The sequence below is a fragment of the Genypterus blacodes genome, unplaced genomic scaffold, assembly GCF_046128005.1.
Source record: "Genypterus blacodes isolate CSIRO-AG114 ecotype Tasmania unplaced genomic scaffold, CSIRO-AGI_Gbla_v1 ptg000052l_1, whole genome shotgun sequence".
NCBI classification, from domain to species: Eukaryota; Metazoa; Chordata; class Actinopteri; order Ophidiiformes; family Ophidiidae; genus Genypterus; species Genypterus blacodes.
This window is the reverse complement of record NW_027466864.1, coordinates 5,702,501-5,723,006: the sequence shown is the minus strand read 5'-3', so window position 1 is coordinate 5,723,006 and position 20,506 is coordinate 5,702,501. Positions and strand designations below refer to the sequence as shown.

At 42.1% G+C, this 20,506-nt stretch overlaps 2 protein-coding genes across 3 annotated transcripts in view; both read right to left on the bottom strand.

The window, feature by feature from the left end:
- Positions 1-9,204: 9,204 nt before the first annotated feature.
- On the bottom strand, positions 9,205-15,582 carry nr1d2a (nuclear receptor subfamily 1, group D, member 2a). The gene is made up of 8 exons (XM_076150282.1): positions 15,269-15,582; positions 12,953-13,189; positions 12,762-12,850; positions 12,520-12,664; positions 11,372-12,048; positions 11,080-11,265; positions 10,644-10,854; positions 9,205-10,520 (listed from the first exon to the last, which is right to left on the bottom strand). The coding sequence occupies exons 1-8, from the start codon at positions 15,297-15,299 to the stop codon at positions 10,321-10,323; spliced, it is 1,776 nt and encodes a 591-aa protein (XP_076006397.1). The 5' UTR covers positions 15,300-15,582; the 3' UTR covers positions 9,205-10,320.
- Positions 15,583-18,924: 3,342 nt separating this feature from the next.
- Positions 18,925-20,506, bottom strand: part of LOC143000945 (ubiquitin-conjugating enzyme E2 E1-like) — an 8,600-nt gene continuing 7,018 nt past the window's right edge. The window contains exons 5-6 of one of the 2 annotated variants that reach the window (XM_076150446.1): positions 19,773-19,920; positions 18,925-19,177 (exon numbers count right to left, since the gene is read on the bottom strand). In XM_076150446.1, coding sequence (XP_076006561.1) covers positions 19,080-19,177; positions 19,773-19,920 — 246 coding nt within the window. In that variant the 3' untranslated portion in view covers positions 18,925-19,079. The remainder of the gene's footprint in view (positions 19,178-19,772; positions 19,921-20,506) is intronic. The other variant, XM_076150445.1, reaches the window with a different exon arrangement.

The following is a 20,506-nucleotide window of genomic DNA, read 5'->3' as shown; positions in this document are numbered from 1 at the left end:
GCAGATTTAAAGAACATTAACATTCAGCTGTAATGAAGAAACCAAAGGGACTAACATGAAATACAAGACAGTTTCCAGTCACTTTGCACAAACAAATCTAACTTCTCAGAAGATTTTTAGTTATTTAGAGGATTACTGAAGTGAGCTTTATGTGTGCATGAGCTCCAATACGATGTAGAAATACAAGTTACATATATAAATATGTAAGTTATAAGCTAATGTTGACAGTGCACTTCGGCAGTGTTTCCATGATGGGATGTTGTGCAAATAAGGTTTTCTATTCTCATCCCCAATATTTAGATCAGAAGTTAAAATGGGGCAGACGTTCCACAATCTAGTAGCTGTGTGGGAATTATTCATCATCATATCCTCAAATCTGTTGGTGTGACTTCTGACCAGGAGTGATGACCAAATACTCGATCTGTAATAAGAGAAATGGCCAAAACAGAGCAGAGTGAAGTAACAATAGGTTGTTCCAATATTTACTTCATCTGGAAAAAGAACATTTTGAACATTTCATCCACAGTGTTCAGTTTTTACCCAAAAAATCCACCTCAAGTAGGCTGTTTTAAATTGAACAAGAAAATACAAATAGTGGATGTTTCCATGACCCATCTTTCATTTTGCACAAAATGCAGGTCAATGTAAAATGTCCATCTCACTCAAATGCAGCTGTAAGAAATTCATGTGTGCAAATTCATCACGTTTGAATTTGTGTTGCTCTTTGCATTTGGCTGACCTGTTTATGTCTTGTAATAAAAAAATGGTCTTACCTGTAAAACAAAAGAAATCATTGGTATTTTTACAGTCCTCGTCTTTCCAGACACCCTTGTCTCTAAACCTTGTACACAGATGATCTCCATTGGAGTAATCTGGTTGTCCTGAATCCCAGTTACTGTAACTGGTTTTTCCTGTTTCCCGATCTGTTGCTGACCATCTCCAGGAATTGGTATCATTCCCTAAGCTTTGCTTCCACATGCTTGGGTCATCATTGAGTCCAATCCAGGCCTTTGAGCTGCCCTCCTCCGATCTTACCAAACGCTGTATGTCGTCCACATTTTTAAAAGTTGCCAGGTCATGGTAATGGTTTCTGCAGTACTGTTGAGCGTCGGCCCAAGTCATTCTCAAGGCGATAAAGTGGTACCGTCGAGGGTAAGAGGAGGGGTAGGAGGAGGGGATGAGAAATCCTTAAGGTTGATGACAAAATGTAAAATGAATAAATAAACAAACAACGTAAATGACACATTCAATTATTCTAATATATCCGCTGAAGTCTTACCAAGAAGAAGGAAAATCACACAGACTTTATAATCCATTTCTGTTCTCACTGCAAATTGGAAGAAGTTGCTAGCAGTTTCCAAAAGAGAGTGCTCCAACAGCAATCTAAGAATGTAAAAGTGGACAACTTGCACACCAGCAGGGAAAAGGTGCTTACCTGAGTGAGAAACATTTGCTGTTGCTGATATACTGTATGTAGCAAGCATGTGTTTCAAATGCAAAGTAGGGATCTTATTTCATTGATACATGATGTAAATATGTGTGAGGTTTGCTGACATTTCACTTTTCCTTATATTCTTAGGATGCAGGCTAGTCATAGTCAAGAGATAAAGCACTTTAGAAGAAGAAGCCACACTGCTCAGTTTGGTGGTGCTTTTGTTGCCAATGTGGACAGACACTGAGGAAGCACAAGACACAGTTGCAGAGGTAGATGCTGATTTCCAGAAGGAAAGAATGTTTTTGCGGAATAACAAGGTTGTATCTTGAACTGAGGTTTTTCTCTTACTTCACATTTTGGTATACAGATAATACAGATAACCCCTTAGACATGAACCGAACTTACAACATTGCTGCATTTGCAGTCTATAGAAGACTCTCTTGGATAGAATTTTGTATCTGACAAGTATCTGAGTATCCAACCGGTCAGTGGGGTTTTCTTGACATGGACAAAGGGCCAAAGTCATGATGGTAGCAAACATTCTTAAATGTTCATTTGTAGCTTTATTTATAACATCTGTTTCTGTTCTCGTTGAAAGGCATTCTGGGAAATATCAGTCACTGCATCAACAGTAGATGAAGCAGTCATCCTGTGGTTTGTCTTGCATTAGAGAAATATATCAAACCTTTTAAACATTCAGGGGAGGAAATCAGAGAAATATTTGGGGAAACTAATGAGTTTTTTTGCCCTCCCAAACCAAACTTTTGGGATATTTGAAACACATTTGGAGGCACTTTGTGAAACATTGTGGGTATATACAAACATTAACACAATAACTGATAATAGAAAGAATAAATGATTAATAACAAAAAGATGATTGATCAGTGTTTGATTGGAAATAATGCAGCTTTGATTGGACATTTGATTTTTCTTTATCCCTTCCAAAATTTGGAGAGTTCATCTCCAGGATGTTTTTCCATAAAGACAAACTCGTCAGTTATAAATCAGCCTCTTTTTTTCCAGTGTGGTGCACACAATGAACAAACAGCACAGGGAGGACCTTTCTCCATTCAAACAGACTGAATGACTTATTATAAGATTGTAAGATGCATGGGATGTTGAAATCAATCACCACAATCCAATAAATCATTGTCACTTCTAAGGGAAATCAGTGATTTTTTTTTACTTTTGTGCTGTAACTCCTGAGCACTGGTTGACTTCAGCAGTCAGCTGCATTTTGAATATATATTTGAACTGCACAAGTACAAGTGGCGCAGTGGAAATTTGCAGCTGTTTTGGTTGTCTTCCAACTTTGCAGATTCAATGATTATTTTATGCCTAATAGGAAAAACAAACAAATCAGCTGTTAGAGCAGCAGAGACCACACGGTATACAGAAATGAGTTTGGAACCAGGAAATGATTTAGATATTTCATTGGATTACCCTGATTTTTGATAAAATGGGGCACCGGAGTTCAAATCTGTGGGGTGTCCCTGTCAACATCTTTCTTTCTGTGGATATTTTGATGCAGTTGCCACACATGTATCAGAGATCAAGAGGCATTACTTACATGGAACTCCAGTTTTTGGAACATGAAGTACACATTTCTTCAATAACAATTTCCACTCAAATTCACACGAAAATGGCTAAAATTTTAAATGCCTCAGTTGGTGTTTTCACTGCATGAAAACTATTCAGAGAATTAATTTACCATTAAGAACACTTATTCCCTTTGATCCGTTCATCTACTGTATGAACACTGCAATCACACTCGAGTCCAAACCAAATCAACTGGGTGGACTCAATAAAACGACGCAACTCACTTGCTGTCCTCTAAACGCTATAAAAAAGAGTATGCTGATAAGGACTAGGCTTGGAAATACACTGCTTGAAAAAATTAAGGGCACACTTGATCACATGACAGTATACCACAAAGTCAGCTAGACTTCAGGGATATCAATCGTCCATTTAGGAAGCACAGCTGATTCTGAATCAATTTCACCTTGGTGCAAGTGAAAACAGTTGCAATGCAAAGGCGAAAGCAAGACAATACCAAAAACGGAATGGTTTTGAATGTGGTGGCCACAGACAATTGCTGTTGCAGTTTTGTGTTCTGCTCGTGTCTTTGTAGCATGAGGCTGTAAAAACCACCTCACCTCAAAACTGCTTGTGTCCTTCTACCAGTGCTCCATGCAAGCTACACAGTAGCAGAGAGGACAGCGTTCCAGAGGGTCATCAACACAGCCCAGATGATCGTTGGTTGCCCACTCCCCTCCCTGGAAAATCTTTACAGTTCCAACTGCCTCATTACATTACATTACGCTCATTTAGCATGCGCTTTTATCCAAAGCGACTTACATTACCACCCCCCATTACAGAGGGGGGAGCAGTTGGGGGTTCGGTGCCTTGCTCAGGGGCACCTCGGCAGGGAGAGGGGGGGCGGGGCGTAGCTTCTCCAAGGACCTCGGCAGGGATTCGAACCAGCGAAAGCCCTACCGACTGAGCTACTGCCTCCCCCTCATGGCATCCTGAAGGACCCCTCCCACCCATGACACCAGCCTACAAGTTCACAGGAAGTATCTGTGTGTTTTAGGTTTTATTGGCATGCAAATTCCATAAAATTGCAGTAAAAAAGTGAAATATTGGCAGATTAATTCATCAACTGATCATCTGCATCTTTAATTACTACTTAATCAACTTTAAAATAGGCTATTTACACAAAACCCTTCAAACTAAGTCAGCTGTAATACATTCACTACGTCTTGTTCACACACACATACTTATTAACAGAAATCATCCGTTTATAACGAACTGCCAGCTTCATATAAACTACAACTTTAATAATTCTTTTTTTGTTTTTATTTCCATAAAACAGCTATATTGGAAGGTTAGATCAGTGACACTACAAACCCAAAAATATCTGATTACATATGAATGTAATCATCAAAACATTCCCAGTTTAAGTTCCGTTGTGTAGTTGTTCATTTCTGTTGTGTGTCTTGTATTTCTAGTGTGTCAGTTAAATGTTACATGTGTCATCAAATTGATGACTGTGTAGTTTGCCAGGCCAGTTGCGAGAGCATGAATCAGGCTGTGGGTTCAACGTGAAGAACGTGTAATTTATTTTGAAAAACGGACGTAGGCAATGGTGTAACCTCGCGCTAACTAGCTTCCGTTTCCAATGCCAATGCATATACCATTTGAACGTGTAGTTTATTTTGAAAAACTAGTGTAGTCGCTTGTGTGTAGACGAAGTTGCTCAACGCGCCAAGTCGCTTTTTATCAAGCGTTAATGATAGAAATGTGTAGTTACCTGTAGCTCTGAACAAGTCAGCAGCTGCCAGAGGTCGGTGGCTGACTTCGCTCCACAAATACACATTACTAATTCATTAATATAGAAGCCAACTCTACTACTTTTATTTCCACTTGCTCACGTCCACTACATGAGTTGCTTCACTCGAGACAATGGCGGACAGGCACACCGGAACCACAAGGCACACCGACAGCGCAGAGCCCCGCCTACTTACATCAGGGTGACATGCGCTGGTTTCAATGACTTCTGGAAAAACGATGACTGAAGTTAAAATTTGATCAAATGTGTAATTTTAGCGATTTGCACACTTATGCTTGGTCCAATCTGTTTAAGGTAAATTCTGTCAGAAGAGCAAAAACAATTAAAAAAAATCATAATAATAATAATAAAAACCAGAGCAAAAACAAATGAGTTCCAGCACTCCGTGCTTGGACCCCTAAGTACTTAACAAGCGTAAGTGTTTCGTGACTGCACAGGTTCCATCATAATTTCCCAGTTTGGGGTCAATGAAGTATATCTATCTATCTATCATCCATTCTATCATTGTCAGGTGAGTGTGTTTCACTCTGCTGGTGAGCATCTGTCCAGTTCATTGATGACACAGTAGGACTCACTAAGGAGCTAAGAGGAGTGGCAGTAGCTCAGTGGGTAGAGCTTCCGTTTGGGAACCGGAGGGTTGCCGGGTCGAGTCCCTGCCGAGGTGCCCCTTAGCAAGTCACCGAACCCTCTGCGAAGGGTGGTAATGTAATGTAAGTCGCTTTGGATAAAAGCGTCTGCCAAAATGATCGTAATGTAATGAGTGGCTAAAGAGTTGAATAAAAAACGATTTGCTTCCGGTTGGTTTGCTGAAATTAAAACACATTGACGGTCATTCTGACTACAGTATTTTTACTCTAAAATCCCTGTAGTTATCACATTTCACAGAAAATTATTTATGTCTTTATGTTTATTACAACACAAGAAACTACAGAGCAGACAACAACAGTTTGGTTTATCTTCCAGTGGTCCCGTGATGTCCAGCCGCACACCAGGCACTCTGATGCAGCTCTGATGAGCTGACACACTCATCCAATTCTGTGGCCTGCACTAGCACAAAATTAATCATCCATGCTGTAGCTTGCATATTGCTAATTTGCCATTATTTTATTATACAAATAAGAAATTAGTTATCTTGGTTGACACAGGATTATACAATGGTTGGTTACATCATCAAGTATCGTCATCAATAGTGAAAACACATTTTCACTTTTAACATTAACATGTATTTCTATGTATTTAGAAGAATATTTGTAGAAATAGTAATAACAGCAAGAAAATGTATTCACTGTCATCTCTTTCTTTTCAGAAAAGGAGAGAGAGAAGAACACAGCAGCAGATCTAATGTGGTGGTAAGGACAGACAGCATCACAGAACCATGTTTCATTCATAACTGTTTGTTATCAGCCCCACCTACAGCTCGGTTCTGCCTGAGGTTAAGTCCCATTAAAAAGGAGTTTTTCTTGCCGCTGATGCCAAAGTGCTTGTTCATGGGGAAATGTTAGGTTTCTTTAAATGCTCTGTATGAAAGGTGCCTTGAGATAGCCTTTGTTGTGATTCGGCCCTCTACAGATAAAGTTGAGCTGGATTGAATTAAAGCTGTGGACAGTTTCTGCTAGGTTTTCCTAAGTATTTTTTCTTCTTTTTTCATAGTTATATTATGTCTAGGTAGGAAGTATCGCCTCTCTCAGCCCTTTGCTGTGTTGTCAGCGCGTCTTTATGAATTACCTCCATTCTTGTTATTTCACGTTGTTGCATTTCTCCTGGAGAGCTTTACTTGTGTTTTGACTTTCTTGCTTGGGCTGAGTCTTCCAGTACAGCGTGACGTTTGTCCATCCCTGCTTCACCGGAGCTTCTTGTAGCTGAGAAAGGACAAAGGGAACATTGTGCCTTTTCTATTCTTCATTTATCTTGACTGGAATATATGGTGTCATGTCTTTTTTACACAGGAAGTAAAGGAAGAGAGAGAGAGGAAGTGAGAGAGTTTTACTTGTTGAACGAAATGGGTGTTTAGAGCTGGATCAGTCATGTCAGCATCAGACCGAATCTTCATCTTCACCTTTATCATCGTCCCATCTTGTTGTTCTGGAAAATCCAATAATAATCACAACCCAAGGAGAGAAATACTGTATAATATTTCCTTGGTCCCAGAAGAAATGAAAAGAAATATTCATTGATTTTAAGCGAACATTTACTGTACCTTCTTGACAGATGAAGCTATCCATCCGTAAGTTGATATCTGGTCTACTTGCTCATTCTCCTGAGCGTTCTCGATGGTAGCCAGGTCTGTGTAGTGCTCTCTGCAGTATGCCTGGGCATCCATCCATGACATCGAAGTTGAGATGTAAGTGTAGATCTTTGTAGAGTTATTTTCTACAATATAAACATTTTAATCGTGAGAACAGTTTAGGGGTCAGGTTTTATTCAGTGTTGAACAAAGTCAAAGTGGTTTGTTCTGGAACATTTCCACATCAGCGTTTCTAATCCATGGTGACACCATTCAGACTTTAAACTGAATTTAGCTACTGCTAGTTTGAGTGGCTACGGATGATGAGATACTTTGCATTTAAAATCTCTGAGCAATCTACAGTGTCTGGATCAGATGAGTTTCAAAATACAGCTGTTGACTTTGTTCTCTGTTTGTATGAGGTAGAGTTAAAGAACATTAACATTCAGCTGTAATGAAAAACCAAAGGGAGAAATGGCCCTCAGCCAGATTTGACTTTGTGTTCTGCTCAGACCATTCAGCCAAGAATGTTTCAACATTCCAGCTGAAAACAGAGCAGAGTGAAGTAATGATGTTGGCTGCTGTTCCAATAGTTACTTCATCTAAAAAATAATAATATTGAACTCAGAAAAGAAACATGACCATTCATCAGTTTCAGTTTTCAAATTATTTATTGATGTACCAAAAAATCCACTTCAAGTAGACTGAAGTTAGTTAGTAAATGTAAAAAATGGGTGTTTCCACAACTCTAGGCTAGAGTCGCCTTACTCAAACGCAGCTGTATGAAATTCATTTTTGTCCATGTTTATCATGTTTTTTTTTGTGTTGCTCTTTGCCTTTGGCTGACCTGTTTGTGTCTTGGAATAAAAAATTGTCTTACCAGTATAACAAATGAAATAATTGCAATAATGACAGCTCTTATCCACCCATGTGCCACTTCTTCTCATCAATGTACACTCCTGATAATTTGGTTCTCCTGAATCCCAGTTACTGTAATTGGTTTTTCCTGTTTCCCGATCTGTTGCTGACCATCTCCAGGAATTGGTGTCATCCCCTAAGCTTTGCTTCCACAAGCTTGGGTCATCATTGAGTCCAATCCAGGCCAGTGAGGTGCCCTCCTCAGGTCTTATTAAACGGTTTATGTCATCCATGCTTTCAAAGGTCGCCAGGTCCTGGTAATGGTCTCTGCAGTACTGTTGAGCGTCGGTCCAAGTCATTCTCAAGGCGATAAAGTGATACCGTCGATAAGGAGGCCTGTGGGCTCCTGTGTTCCATCTTGTTGATTGTGATTAGGGGTCTTCATTTACACTTTGCTGTCAGTGTCTAAACACTGATGTTTCACACCAGATTGCTGCTATTCTAAGTGCTGTACACACAATCTTACCATTCTTAATTGTGTGCACATTGTCGTTATCAGTGTGGTGCACACAATGACACCAAAGAGCACAGGGAGGAATTTTCTCCACTTAAATAGACTGAATGACTGATTATAAGATTGAAGACACCTGTGATACTAGTCAAAGTAAAAAGTTAGAAATCCATCACCACAATCCTATTATTTATTGTCATTTCTAAGGGGAATAATAATGTTATTACCCTTATGCTCCTGAGCACTGGTAACTTCAGCAGTCAGCTGAATTTGAATGCTATATACATTCAAATGTAGTATATTTGAATGTAAAACATGTGACTCAGTTGAGGTTTCCAGCTCTTTTGGTTGTCTTCCTACTTTGCAGGTTCAATGATTATTGAACATTTTTCTAATCGGAGAAACAAACAAAACAGCTGTTTGAGCCAAGTGGTACAGAGAAATGAGTTTGGAAGACGTTAAAAAGAGATTTCTTTTTTAAGACTGTGGTTAACACTTCATAAGAATATATTAATATAAAATAATCTGTTGACTTATATTAAAATGTAGTTTATGTATGCATCTCTTTCACCTTCTACCTGCAACAAATTCTACAATACAACACTGTGAACGTTCTTCCAGGTGTTAATAGGAAGTGACTTTTATTCTGAAAGGATCTGCGCCTCGATAATAAAATGATGGTGATAAAAGGTGTTTCCTTGGGCTCTGAACTGATATATTAGACTAACAGCGCCCCCCTGTGGTGATTTAGTAAACGCTGCTCTTCATATACATTTGAAGTAAGCATTATTCCTTGGACAGTAAAAACACAAAATACACAGAAATGCTTCTCTTGATTTTATTCATACATCATTTCTATTTCCATGATATATTTTTTATATATTTATATATAGTTATTTACATGTGGCCGCATTGCCAGTACAAGAAAACATTTCAACAAAATGCATGAGAAATACACATTGCAAATTCAGTGCTATGCAGAAAGCACACAAGGTTTGATTCAAAACAAAACCCCATTACATCATGAAGACTGGAAAGTCAGGGAAGCAGCGGCGAGGCAGTGATTGCATTCACATGGCGCTGCGTCACGCTGTTTGTGGATTTTATGTCACTTGGTTTGTTTCTGCTCCAGAGCGTGCAAATGTAGTGTTTGTGTGAAACGCCGTTATAGGATCCTCTGAAATCGCACGGCAGTGTACAGGCAGTTAACAGGGACTTAAACAGGCTTTTATAAAACAAAAAAAGAAAGAAAAGAACACTGTACACACAAGCCACAGTTGAAACAATGACAATTGACGCTTTGTGAGGCAAGATGACTTATGCATGTGTAGGTGTTTGCGTAAGTACAGCCATGCATTCACAGCGGTCATCACACATTCATGGACACTTTCATTGATAGCTTGCCTTCTCTTCGACATGTATCTGTCAGAATATTGGACCAAACAAACATGCGGCATGTGAGGTAAATATGAGCTCACATTCACCCACTCATCACAGAATACACTTTGGAATTAAATGGCTTTTGAAGGGAAAAACAATGAATAAAATTAAATCATAGGACTTATTGTTTTCTGCTCTATTATTTCATAAACCAGTTAAGTACATTTATTTTTCTTTAACATAGAAAAGTGCCTCCAGCTCTGCAAAACTAGGAACCTCTAACACACGTGCACTTGCGTGTGTTTGTGTGCAACAAGCGTAAGCTAATCTTCTATAAATACAGTACATTTCATATTCTCTCTTCAGACCCTCACATAGCCTACTTAACAAAAATATAATAAAAAATAACTTTTGATACATTCTAGAAAGAAACAGAACTGGGTTGGTCGAATGCAGAGAGGATGTGGGAATAAGAGGCAGGTCCTGGTGCTGATGGATGGATGTGTGTGTGTGTGTGTCTGTGTGTTGGGGGTATAGCAGTGTGTACCCTCAGGAAGCTTTCACGGATGAACTTTGAAAGACAGCAGTTCCTCTGAGTGCATGTTGTTCAGTGATCGCAGCTCAGGGAGTTTGAGCAGCAGTTTGGTGAAGGTCGTGGACGCCTCCTCGCCGTGGTTTTGCATCACCTGGTTTCGCAGAGCTCGGATCAGTTTGTCCTGCAGGGCCTCCACTGAGTTTAGGTCCTGGATTCCTGAGCGATCTGATCCCAGGGGAGAAAGAGAGGACAGGTTGAAGCTTGAGAACAATACCATGTTGGTGATTGAGTGGAGCTATGATTACACAGCTCGTCTTTATGATGACGTTCAGACAGAGGCGTTCTTACCGGCTGAGACGAGCACCACGGCGGTGAAGAGGCTCATTTGGTCCGTGTCGAGCCGCAATGCCGCCAGCTTCTCACTGAATTCGCACATGGAGTGGAGAAGCTCGCCGGCGCCAAGTGACCGCAGTGTGTCCAGGCTGTAGCGCTTCCCGCTCAGGAACGTCACAGTCCGCTCAGCCACGTTGAAGAGAGAGGCGAATCGCACCATCAGCACCTGCGTGTGGAAAAGGGGGACAAAGGTGTGAACAAACTGTGTGATGGGGTCAGATCGTGGCTCAGATTCATGCAGTGTTTCACATGCCATCAAGTTTTACTTATACTCTGTTATCAGAGTAAATATGAGCCTGCAGACTCAAGGGTTTGTGTGGGAAAGCCACAGAGGATCCTGTTTCTGAAGAACCCCACAAGTTTGACTTGTGTATAATTTTTGCTCTCTTACCTCGAAAGTTCCAGCTTTCAGCAGGCTGACTTGGTCGTGCTCAGAGAGGTCGCGGAAGCCTGGGATCCTCTTGGCGAACTCCACCACCTCCCGCACAGCGGGCGTGAAGCTCATGGAGAACTCCTCCCAGACCTCCTGGCTGGGCTTACGGGGGTCCACGTAGGGCGAACTGTTCATGGGACACATCTGGATGAACGCAGAGAGAAGGACCATCAGGGAGGGTAACCAACAGCTGGATAACAGTGTGAACTGCTACATGCTCCGTTTCCATTTGTGACTTTCTGATACTCACCAAGTGTGCTCTGTTGTCCACACGGTTGCTTGGTCCGTTATAACTGCTGTGTGTGAATTCACGCTGTCTTCGGCTGTCTTCTGATGGTTCACAGCTAGGGGTGCTGTTCAGGTGCTGCTTTTGGTGTCCTGCACTCTCCTCTCTGTAAGCCGCGTTACTGATGCTACTGCTGTACGGACTGTCATTGTGACCCGTGGCGACAACATGGTTGTTCCAGCAGTTCCAGGTCTCCTGTTGCTCCTCCATGCGGCTGTTGGTCCCCTTCTCTAGGGCAACCATGACGGGTGAGGGTGAGCCCTGGCCTTGTCTCAGTGATCTTTGCTGGCTGTAGGCAAAGGCGTCTTGGTGTTGCCTGCTCATCCTGACAACAGCCTCATCCTCGCCGCTGTCAGACGAGCAGGAGGAGGCAGAGCTGGAGTTTGTGTCCATGGAAACCACAGACTCGGAGTCCTGTGGGCACTGCGGAGAGGAGGGGTTGGAGCATGATAAAGAGGTGGAGGAGGAGGGCGATGGGCTGGCGTTGCTGGGCAGCGCCTCCATGGGCAGAGGTGGGCTCTGGTGGCCGTGCAGCATGCTGTGCAGCTGACTGTTGTTGCTCATCATGTTGTTCATGGCGTTTTGCATCTCCAGCAACATCCTCTGCTTCTCCCTCTTTGGGATGCGACCAAACCGGACAGCTGAGGGTGGACAGTGACAAACATTAGACTACAAGATTCCAAAGCATTTGTTATTTATGATCAAAATCAATGAATAAATTAAGTTAGTTTGACTGTCTTGTGAACAAACACACAGATTTAAGCTGATATTTCATACTTGCATATATTGTCTTCTGTATGAATATTTAAAATTGGATTGTATGTAGACTTCAATTACTCTATTATGACTTTTAATTGCCACCAGGGGGCGTATGTGTACGCCTCTGTGCGGCAGCTGTCCTGTACTGAATAAACCTTGTCCTTACAATTTGACTGGATCCGTAATGGTGCAAACACATCTGATTTACTTATTTTTATATCCAATTTTAACTTGTATTTTAAGATAAAGAAATTTTGTATTTTAATGTAAATACCACGAAAAAGTATCCCTAATTAAACACTACACAGAGTCAACTGACATGGAGCTACATGTTAAGTGTGTCGCTCTCTCACCATCTCTGGACATTCCAACAGCAAGACATTTCTTGAAGCGACACTGCTGGCAGCGGTTCCTGTTGATCCTCATGATGGTGCAGTTCTCCATCTTCAGACACTTCTTATACTGGATGTTCTGCTGAATGCTTCTCCTGAAGAAGCCCTGAAGAACCAAGATCCAATAGAGAATGTGAGTGAACATGGAACATGAATAGTGTGCAATGTAAGCTGTTAATGAGAGCAGCAGGAGCTGGTCTCACCTTGCAGCCTTCACAGGCGTGAACACCGTAGTGAAATCCTGAGGCAACATCTCCGCACACTTTGCACAGTAGCACCATGCCATTGATTTCTGCCAACACATAATTAAGCAATGTTACATGTGTACCACATCACATTTGTATATAATGTCATCATCTTATTACAGAGTCTGTGTTAAATGTCAGGTACGTACTGGTAATGCTGCTTTTGGCAGACGTGGATGAGCGTCCGGCCTTTTCTGTGCCGTGGCCACGAGAGTGTCCAGTCTTGGCTGGAGGGGCGATGTCCACCAGCATACCCACGGCCCTGCTGGGCAGCGCGGTGCGGGGCATAGTAGGTGATGTGGACAGGTAACCAGTTCCAGGGCTGTTACTCATGCAGGACTCTGGGCTGGAGGCAGAGCCAGAGGAGATGTAGGCTATGACTCCTCCTGTGGAGACAAAGAGATATTAGGAAATATCTGTGGAATCCAGCTCATTCCATCTGCTCCATGTCACTTAAAAGACAAAAGCAATGAAATAATTTCACCGTATAGACTTTGAAATGGACATAAAACTAACTGGCTTTACTTCACACTGTCCTGAAAAATCCATCACAGGTGCGCATTGTGACTTTCGCTATCTTAAAAAACACAACCACTGGCTTTGAACTCATTTAGATCTGTGCCATAACATCAAAGGATATGGTTATGGATAAGGCTATTTTACTAATAAAACTACTTACTAATTTCACTACCCTATGAGCTTGCCAAAATCCGTGCAAACCAAAAAGCATAACAGAACAAAATTAAAAATGTAAAAAAAAAACTCAAACTCACATACAAACAAACTAATTCTTGAACACAGCAAGTACAGTAAGTTCAGATGCGTGACACGCCTGTGCAGCCAGAACACGTGTCTCTGTGTGTGTGTTTCTAAACTGGTTTATTCATCGCCTTGGTTGACCTGCTTTATCACCTGTGGCTCTTGCTGGTTGGATAACACCGTTACATAACACGCCTATGGGAGTGAGCTGTGCTGACTGTACAGCAGACACGCTCCGACTGCAGACTGGCCGGCCGGCTGAGTGCCACAGCAACGTGACAGTTACACACACACACACACAATAACAAGCTCGTGGAAATTGTCCAGTTTGCTTCAGCGCTCACATGTGGCCAGAGAACATATCAGGTGACGAGACTACAGAGTAAGAACGTTTGTTCATGCTTTGAAGGACTGCAGCCAGATTACGAAACAGAGGAAATGACAATGTTTTCAGCGGGGGAATGAAACTAGTTACAAAAGGAAAAAAAATGAATGTGACTTAGGTTGCTGCATAAGGTGTGGTGGATTACTTCTTGTTATTACATTGTGATTATATAGGCTGGTTGCTATGTGAGCAGAGGCACCAAAACCCTCTAAAAGGCATGAAGCTCAATATGTGAAGTATTTAACGCTTCCCTCAATTTGCACTCAAGTGTAAAATAATGTGTTTGTCTTTGTCTCATTTGACTGGAACAAGGCTAAATATAGAAGGCGCAACAGATGATTATCTAACCTATAGCATGACTGTTCTCTTTCGCGGCCCACCCACACGTGGCCCTGTCGTGGGTTTGTGTGAGGCGCAGGGGGGCGGAGTCACGGATGTAGGTCAGCCGGTGCTGTTTCTACTGCGCTCACGTGTACCGCCTGCTCCTGCCTCGCGTCTCGAGCGCTGTGTACGGAATGCATTGTGCAACGAGCTACGTCACGACCTGCGCCCCGTCCAATGAGAGCAGAGTTCTATCAGCGCGTGTGCGCAAACGAGACCTCCCCTCAGCCAATCAGAAGAGTGTTCCCTCGAGCGTGTACACAGAGACACATGGCCAGTCCCCGTGGCCCATGTGAGCTCAACCGGGGAAGTAGAACACGGTTGTTGTGCCAGAATGGTAATGGAGCCTGAATGCAGCACAGCACTGACACTCCTAACCCCGATTTTACAACACGACAACCGGCTGAAATTTTGCTGGAATCACTGTGTTTAATAACAAACGCATAATGAATTAATTTCTAAAAATGGACATTGTTTGTCAGAACACTAAGTTTTCAAATATGAGGCAGAATAGTACTTAACAATTCATGACAGCAGTACTTCGTTGCCTTTCATTCAGAACTCTTCTCAGAATCAGATGAGCTTTATTCTGAGTAGAGTTCTGAATGTAGGGCAACGAAGTACTGCTGTCATGGAAAAAACAGCAGTACTATATGAGACTTCAATCGTTTGACATTTCATACCATTGTGCGTCCTACCAATCTGTGTCATTATGCCAAGTTTGTAATATTTACAAACAGACATTCAGCAACATTTAACATATATATATATATATATATAAATATATATATGTATGAAAATGCACATTTAAAACCTTTGTAGGACACAATCGCAGACAATCACTGTAACACTGTTTACTTCACAGCAAAAACAACATAAACAATGTCATCCTTGCAGTCATCGTCTTTTAACAGTAATAATCATAAAACTGTCTCCTTACCAGGCTTGGCTGTCCCGATGTCATCAGGCATCTCTAACCGAGGATGATTCAAATCAACAATAACAACAAAATAGGCAAGTAAACTGACTGCCTCTTGCAAAATGACTGAGTCTAAATTCGCAGAAATCAAAGATTCTTGTAGCTAATATCAGGATCTACAAGAGGAAACGTTCTGGAGCTCCAGCTCGGTGTGTCATCAGAGAGAGAATCCGGCGTTTGTGAGTGAAGAGGAAACGGTGAGGAACATTCATAGAGCGCAAAGAAGGAGGAAGTCCCCGTGTTGTGACTGTCTGCGGGTTAGTCAAGAGAACTAAATGTTCTCAATAGTGGACTCGCCCATGTGACCCATTTGTCGGCCCCGCCCCTCCGTCCGGCCGCTCGAGTCACTTTAACCCAGTGACACACTTTCAGGACACCGGAGGGCGGAGCCAAGCGCGCTGTCAACGTAACCCGGGAACGAGAACAGCGGTCACGTTGCATCAACGTGAAGGGGAAGGGAGGAGGGCGAGGGAGAGAGGAGGGGCGAGGGAGGGAGGAGGGAAGACGGCTGCAGTACAGTGAGTACAAGCTTGTGGTGCGTTCAGGGACAAGCCAGTTATTCAACTTTGCACTTTCTGGTGAACTTTACAGTAGTCAGTCACGTAGGGTTTTATTCAAATACATTCTGTCTTTATTTAATGGTAACTACTTTGGGGGACTTCGACTGTTTTTATTCATTTACTTTAGTTTGTTTATAAAATTGATGGATTAAATGTGCTGTTGTGGTTTTAAAAAAAATCGTTTGTTTATTGACAGATTCATTCATTCCATTTGATCTCTGATCCGGTACAGAAGGCATTCAAACGTCTTTCAGGCACTTTGGCCACAATTTCAGAAGTTGCAATCATGACACACTTTCTTCAGGAAACACATTTCTAGTTGCTTGAAGCAATCACAGCAATAATGCAACCCATACACTCATCACCAAACTAACTATAACTGTCAAATTAAAAGGATTATGGCATTGCCGTGGGTGTCTGAAAATGTCACAGATGGTAAAATATTGACTGATGACCTAGAAAGTTCGACCTAGAATGTCAGTGGGCAGATTTGACTCTAAAAATGGACCCCAGCTAAATGTTTAGCCTTCATGTTTTAAGTTTCAGAATAAATTGGGAGAAAATCTACGGCAGTTCTTCCATGGATCATCTCTAACTTTTTACCATTGACGGCCAACTAGCATGGAAACAAACAAACAAACCGGACTAAAAACATTGTTATCTCCTTATCAGAGCTTTCTTTTATTATTTTATTATCTTGAACTGCTTGGTTATCTACTCCCACTTTAACTACTCACCTTCATATCTTACATGTAGTTACTTGTAGTTTACAGGCTGAGGTTAATTTGTTTGTGAAGGAAATGGATTGAATGCAGCATCATCACGCTGGGCTTCGTGAAGGAGTTTTCACTTGAAAGCCCTCGAGCAGCTTTGTGCATCTGACATTTTGTTGCCCTCTGAAGTCTTAAATTACTCTGTGTCCTGTCCACCAGTCCCACTCTCAGTTCTCTCTCTCTGACGTTGAAATTTCATTGATTATGGGGGCCTTCAAGGACAGGCTGAGTTATTTGGTGTTGCCTGTGACGCCTTTATAGAACTAGAGGACTTCTGGGTGATAGGGAGGCAGTAGTCGAGTGGGTAGAGCTTCCGCTTAAGAACCGGAGGGTTGCCGGTTCGAGTCCCTGCCGAGGTGCCCCTGAGCAAGGCACCGAACCCTCAATTGCTCCCCCCTCTGCGGTAATATAATGTAATGTAAGTCGCTTTGGATAAAAGCGTCTGCCAAATGATCGTAATGTACTGTAATGTAATGATAATTACAGTGAGATCTGATGAGGGAAAAAGCCCCCCGCCTGTCCTGAAACCACACCTTAGGGAGCACGTTGTACTGCAGTGTGTTATCAAGCCAAAGTTAATTAGACATGTAGTGTAACTGGGCCATTTGTAAAGTCTGATTAATGATCAGCTGCCTACAGTACCGCAGATTATGACAATATAAGCCTTGATTACTTGTAATAAAGGGACTTACAGTACAAGTTATAGTATCAGCTACATGCAGAATGGTCAAAGTCAGTATAAATGATTAACCTTTACACATGCTGGCAAATGTGCTCAGTTTGTTATTTGTTGTCACATGTGTGTACACCACCTGTTTATGTATTTAGAAGAACAGAGCACATAAACTGATTATTTTCCTTGGTGGATTCCCGAGAAGCACGTTTCATGTGAAGCCTGCGGAGAAGCACAGCCTGTCATTCCTATGCTCCATATATGGCTTCATCACATTTTAAAAAGCGTGTGTGCTGCCCACACGTGTTCAGAGCGAGAGCGTGTTTACCACATTGGGATGACTGGCTGGCAGCAGCTCAGTACACTGTGCTCTGGTTTAATCTTCGCAGGAAAAATGAGCTCATGCAGACTCAACTGTAACATCTGAGTGCAAACAAGAAAAACCAGACAGGCTGACTTTAAGAAAAGAAATCATTAAGGAGGATTAGACTGAATGACATTAAGCACTTATTTGATCTCCTAACCATTGGCTTTAAATAGTGTTTGAATAATGCAGGCACACCAATGCAGACACACAACACAAAACAATACACACAGCAGTTTGATTTGAAATAGTTGCCTAAACCCCTAACTTTGTTCTCATCCAATCATAGCCTATGGAATTATAAATCCTTTGCAGTTCATATGAATTGATTGTTCATCAGCGTAAGAACGATTAAAACGGCGTCTCCACTTCTCCAAAAACATTTTGTGGTGGTTTACGAGACTTTTCCTGCCTGGAGAAAAAGTGTTTCTAAATTCTACAGCTTGTCCAAGATTTCCATGACAACATGAACCCTGTGAACATTTATTATCTTCACAGTTTCTACTTAAGAATTATTGGATTAAAAAAAGCTGCATCCCAACAGACTGTTTACAAACCATCGACAGCAGGATAAATGACATTTAGATCATCAGGTCTCATTTCAAGCTGTTTACAGAACATTTCAGCTGTAACCTGATTGGCTTCGGGCTCCTTTAACCTCAAAGCTGCTGCTGCTTTATCTTTGATTTTCCACTGCCGATTGTTCCAACATATGGGCAAACATCATTAAGGTTTTTATCTTATCACACATTGTCTTGCCACTTCACCTACAGGCGTTTCTACACGTGACAGTCACCGTTAAACATCCGCTTCAGGTGGACAAAGAACCCAGCGATCACTACGGAGCAGGCCTCCTCCTCTGGACACTCCCAGCTTGGGGTTTGGAAAATGGACTCAGGCCATGAGAACTATGCCTCAATGTTCTGATTAAACTCTAGACAACTCTAGGCTCCAAGCTTAGGAATTATTCACTGATCACTTCTCTTCTGCTTTAGTAGTGAGAATAAAGAAAAGCTTTGTGATGTTAACATGAGACCGAGCCCAGAATGTGTCCCTTCCTCCAAAATTACAGACATGATTAAAGACAATAACCTATTCATTTTCATGCTGAAACGTGGCTTAAAGGCGGAGTCAGCGCTCACTTTTGCGATGACTTTGCTCCGCGAGCTTTGAAGTCAGCATTCACCCTCAAAACAGACGAGGAAATAAAAGAGGCAGAGATCATTTCCTTTCCATTGTGTTTCTTTATTACCATATTTGTGGAGATAACTTAATCAGGAAGCAAAAAATATACCAGACAATAAAGTACTAAAAATCTGAGATAGAAATAACCCACCAAACACAACACGCCCGGCGCTCCCCTGCCCTCCCCTCCCTCCGGTCACCGCCGCCCTCTGTGGGTTTATGTGGCGTATCGCTTTGTCCACTGTTTGGCCGTTCGGTCATGTTCCGCTCTGTTCGTCGTGTACTGGGTGGCGATGCTTCCCACCAGGGGGTCGGCTGAAGGGAGACACAGGTGTCAGGTTGAATTATTAGGATAAATCATTGGATTCAGCTGGAGATGTCACAGTTTGACACTTTGTTATTTTCGGCCTTGTCCTCATTGACACTTTGTTTTGTCCCTTTCTGTCCTTTTTCATCCAGTTTCTGATCAATAACTACATTTTTGCCCTTACAGTGCATCATACAGTCGTTCCTGGTTGTGCACAGTTCTACACACGCTCAGTTTGTCATGCAGACATATAAAGCCACTTTATTGTGGGGCTGCTAAATAGAGTAACTCCAACATTTACGAGCGTTTCCCCATTGGAAATCCCCCTTTTATGAGTTTTGTGAGGCGATACAAACCTCAGCTATGAAAACACAAAGCAGTGGTTCTTTCTGATTTGTTTGTATCTCTCTTTAGTCACTGGGTTCCCACACTGGCCTCCTCAGAAAGTCTGAGAATTGGAATGTGGTACCGACTGAAATGCTTTAATTCCAATTAAAGAAACTATTTATAAGGACTTAACAAAGCTTTCGTCAGGTTGCAACGGGACACTGCAGTCAAGGAGACCCTCACAGTCCAGACTAGGAGGTCAAAGTGCAGTCTTACCTGGGTTACAGTCTGTGAGCAGGGAGCAGATGGACAGCAGCACCTTGGAGATGGTCAGTGCAGGGCTCCAGTTGTCCTTCAGGATGTCCAGGCAGATCACGCCCTGACTGTTGATGTTGCAGTGGTAGATCCTGGTGCGAAATGTTACCTGCGGACACAGACGATCACGAGCTTTAGCCAGAGTGCCCCGAGTGTTCCTGAGTGTTCCCAAACGCAAGAGAGTCAAACTCACACGAAGACGTCAAGACCATAGAAAATGAGCCACATGGAGCTGCAGTACAAATTACTGAACCTCCCAGAAAATAGAAGTTTTAAAAGTGATTTCAATGAAACTATTTATATGTTTATAAAACATAATCACCTACTGACATGTTCCAACTGTTTTTGTTTTGATTGGATGAGGAAAGTCAATCATTTGCTCAGAGAGGAGAGCAAACCTGCAGACAGAAGCTGGAACAGAGAAACGCTCCCCTCGGGATTCTGGCGGACACTGGCGCCCTCTGGTGGCTGCCGAGGACACTTCACACCCGTAATATCAGTTTACATGTAAAGTGATTGTTCTCCAGGCAGTGTGCTGATGTGCATGAACACTTGATCTGAAACGTGATCCTTCTCATGCTCGTGTGGGTAACACACGTGTAGCCATTAGAGTCGGGGCTCATGTGTAAAAACAAACATCGCAAATGCAGATTTGATTGTCGGAGGAAAAAAGAGACTTGTGTTGCTTTTATGGG

Excerpts from the sequence above, each read along its gene's own strand:
- nr1d2a (XM_076150282.1), bottom strand. The coding sequence starts at position 15,299 with ATGCCTGATGACATCGGGACAGCCAAGCCTG. Across the intron at positions 12,049-12,519 it reads TGTTGGAATGTCCAGAGATG|CTGTCCGGTTTGGTCGCATC; the intron begins GTGAGAGAGCGA and ends GTCCACCCTCAG. Across the intron at positions 10,855-11,079 it reads TGAAAGCTGGAACTTTCGAG|GTGCTGATGGTGCGATTCGC; the intron begins GTAAGAGAGCAA and ends TTCCACACGCAG.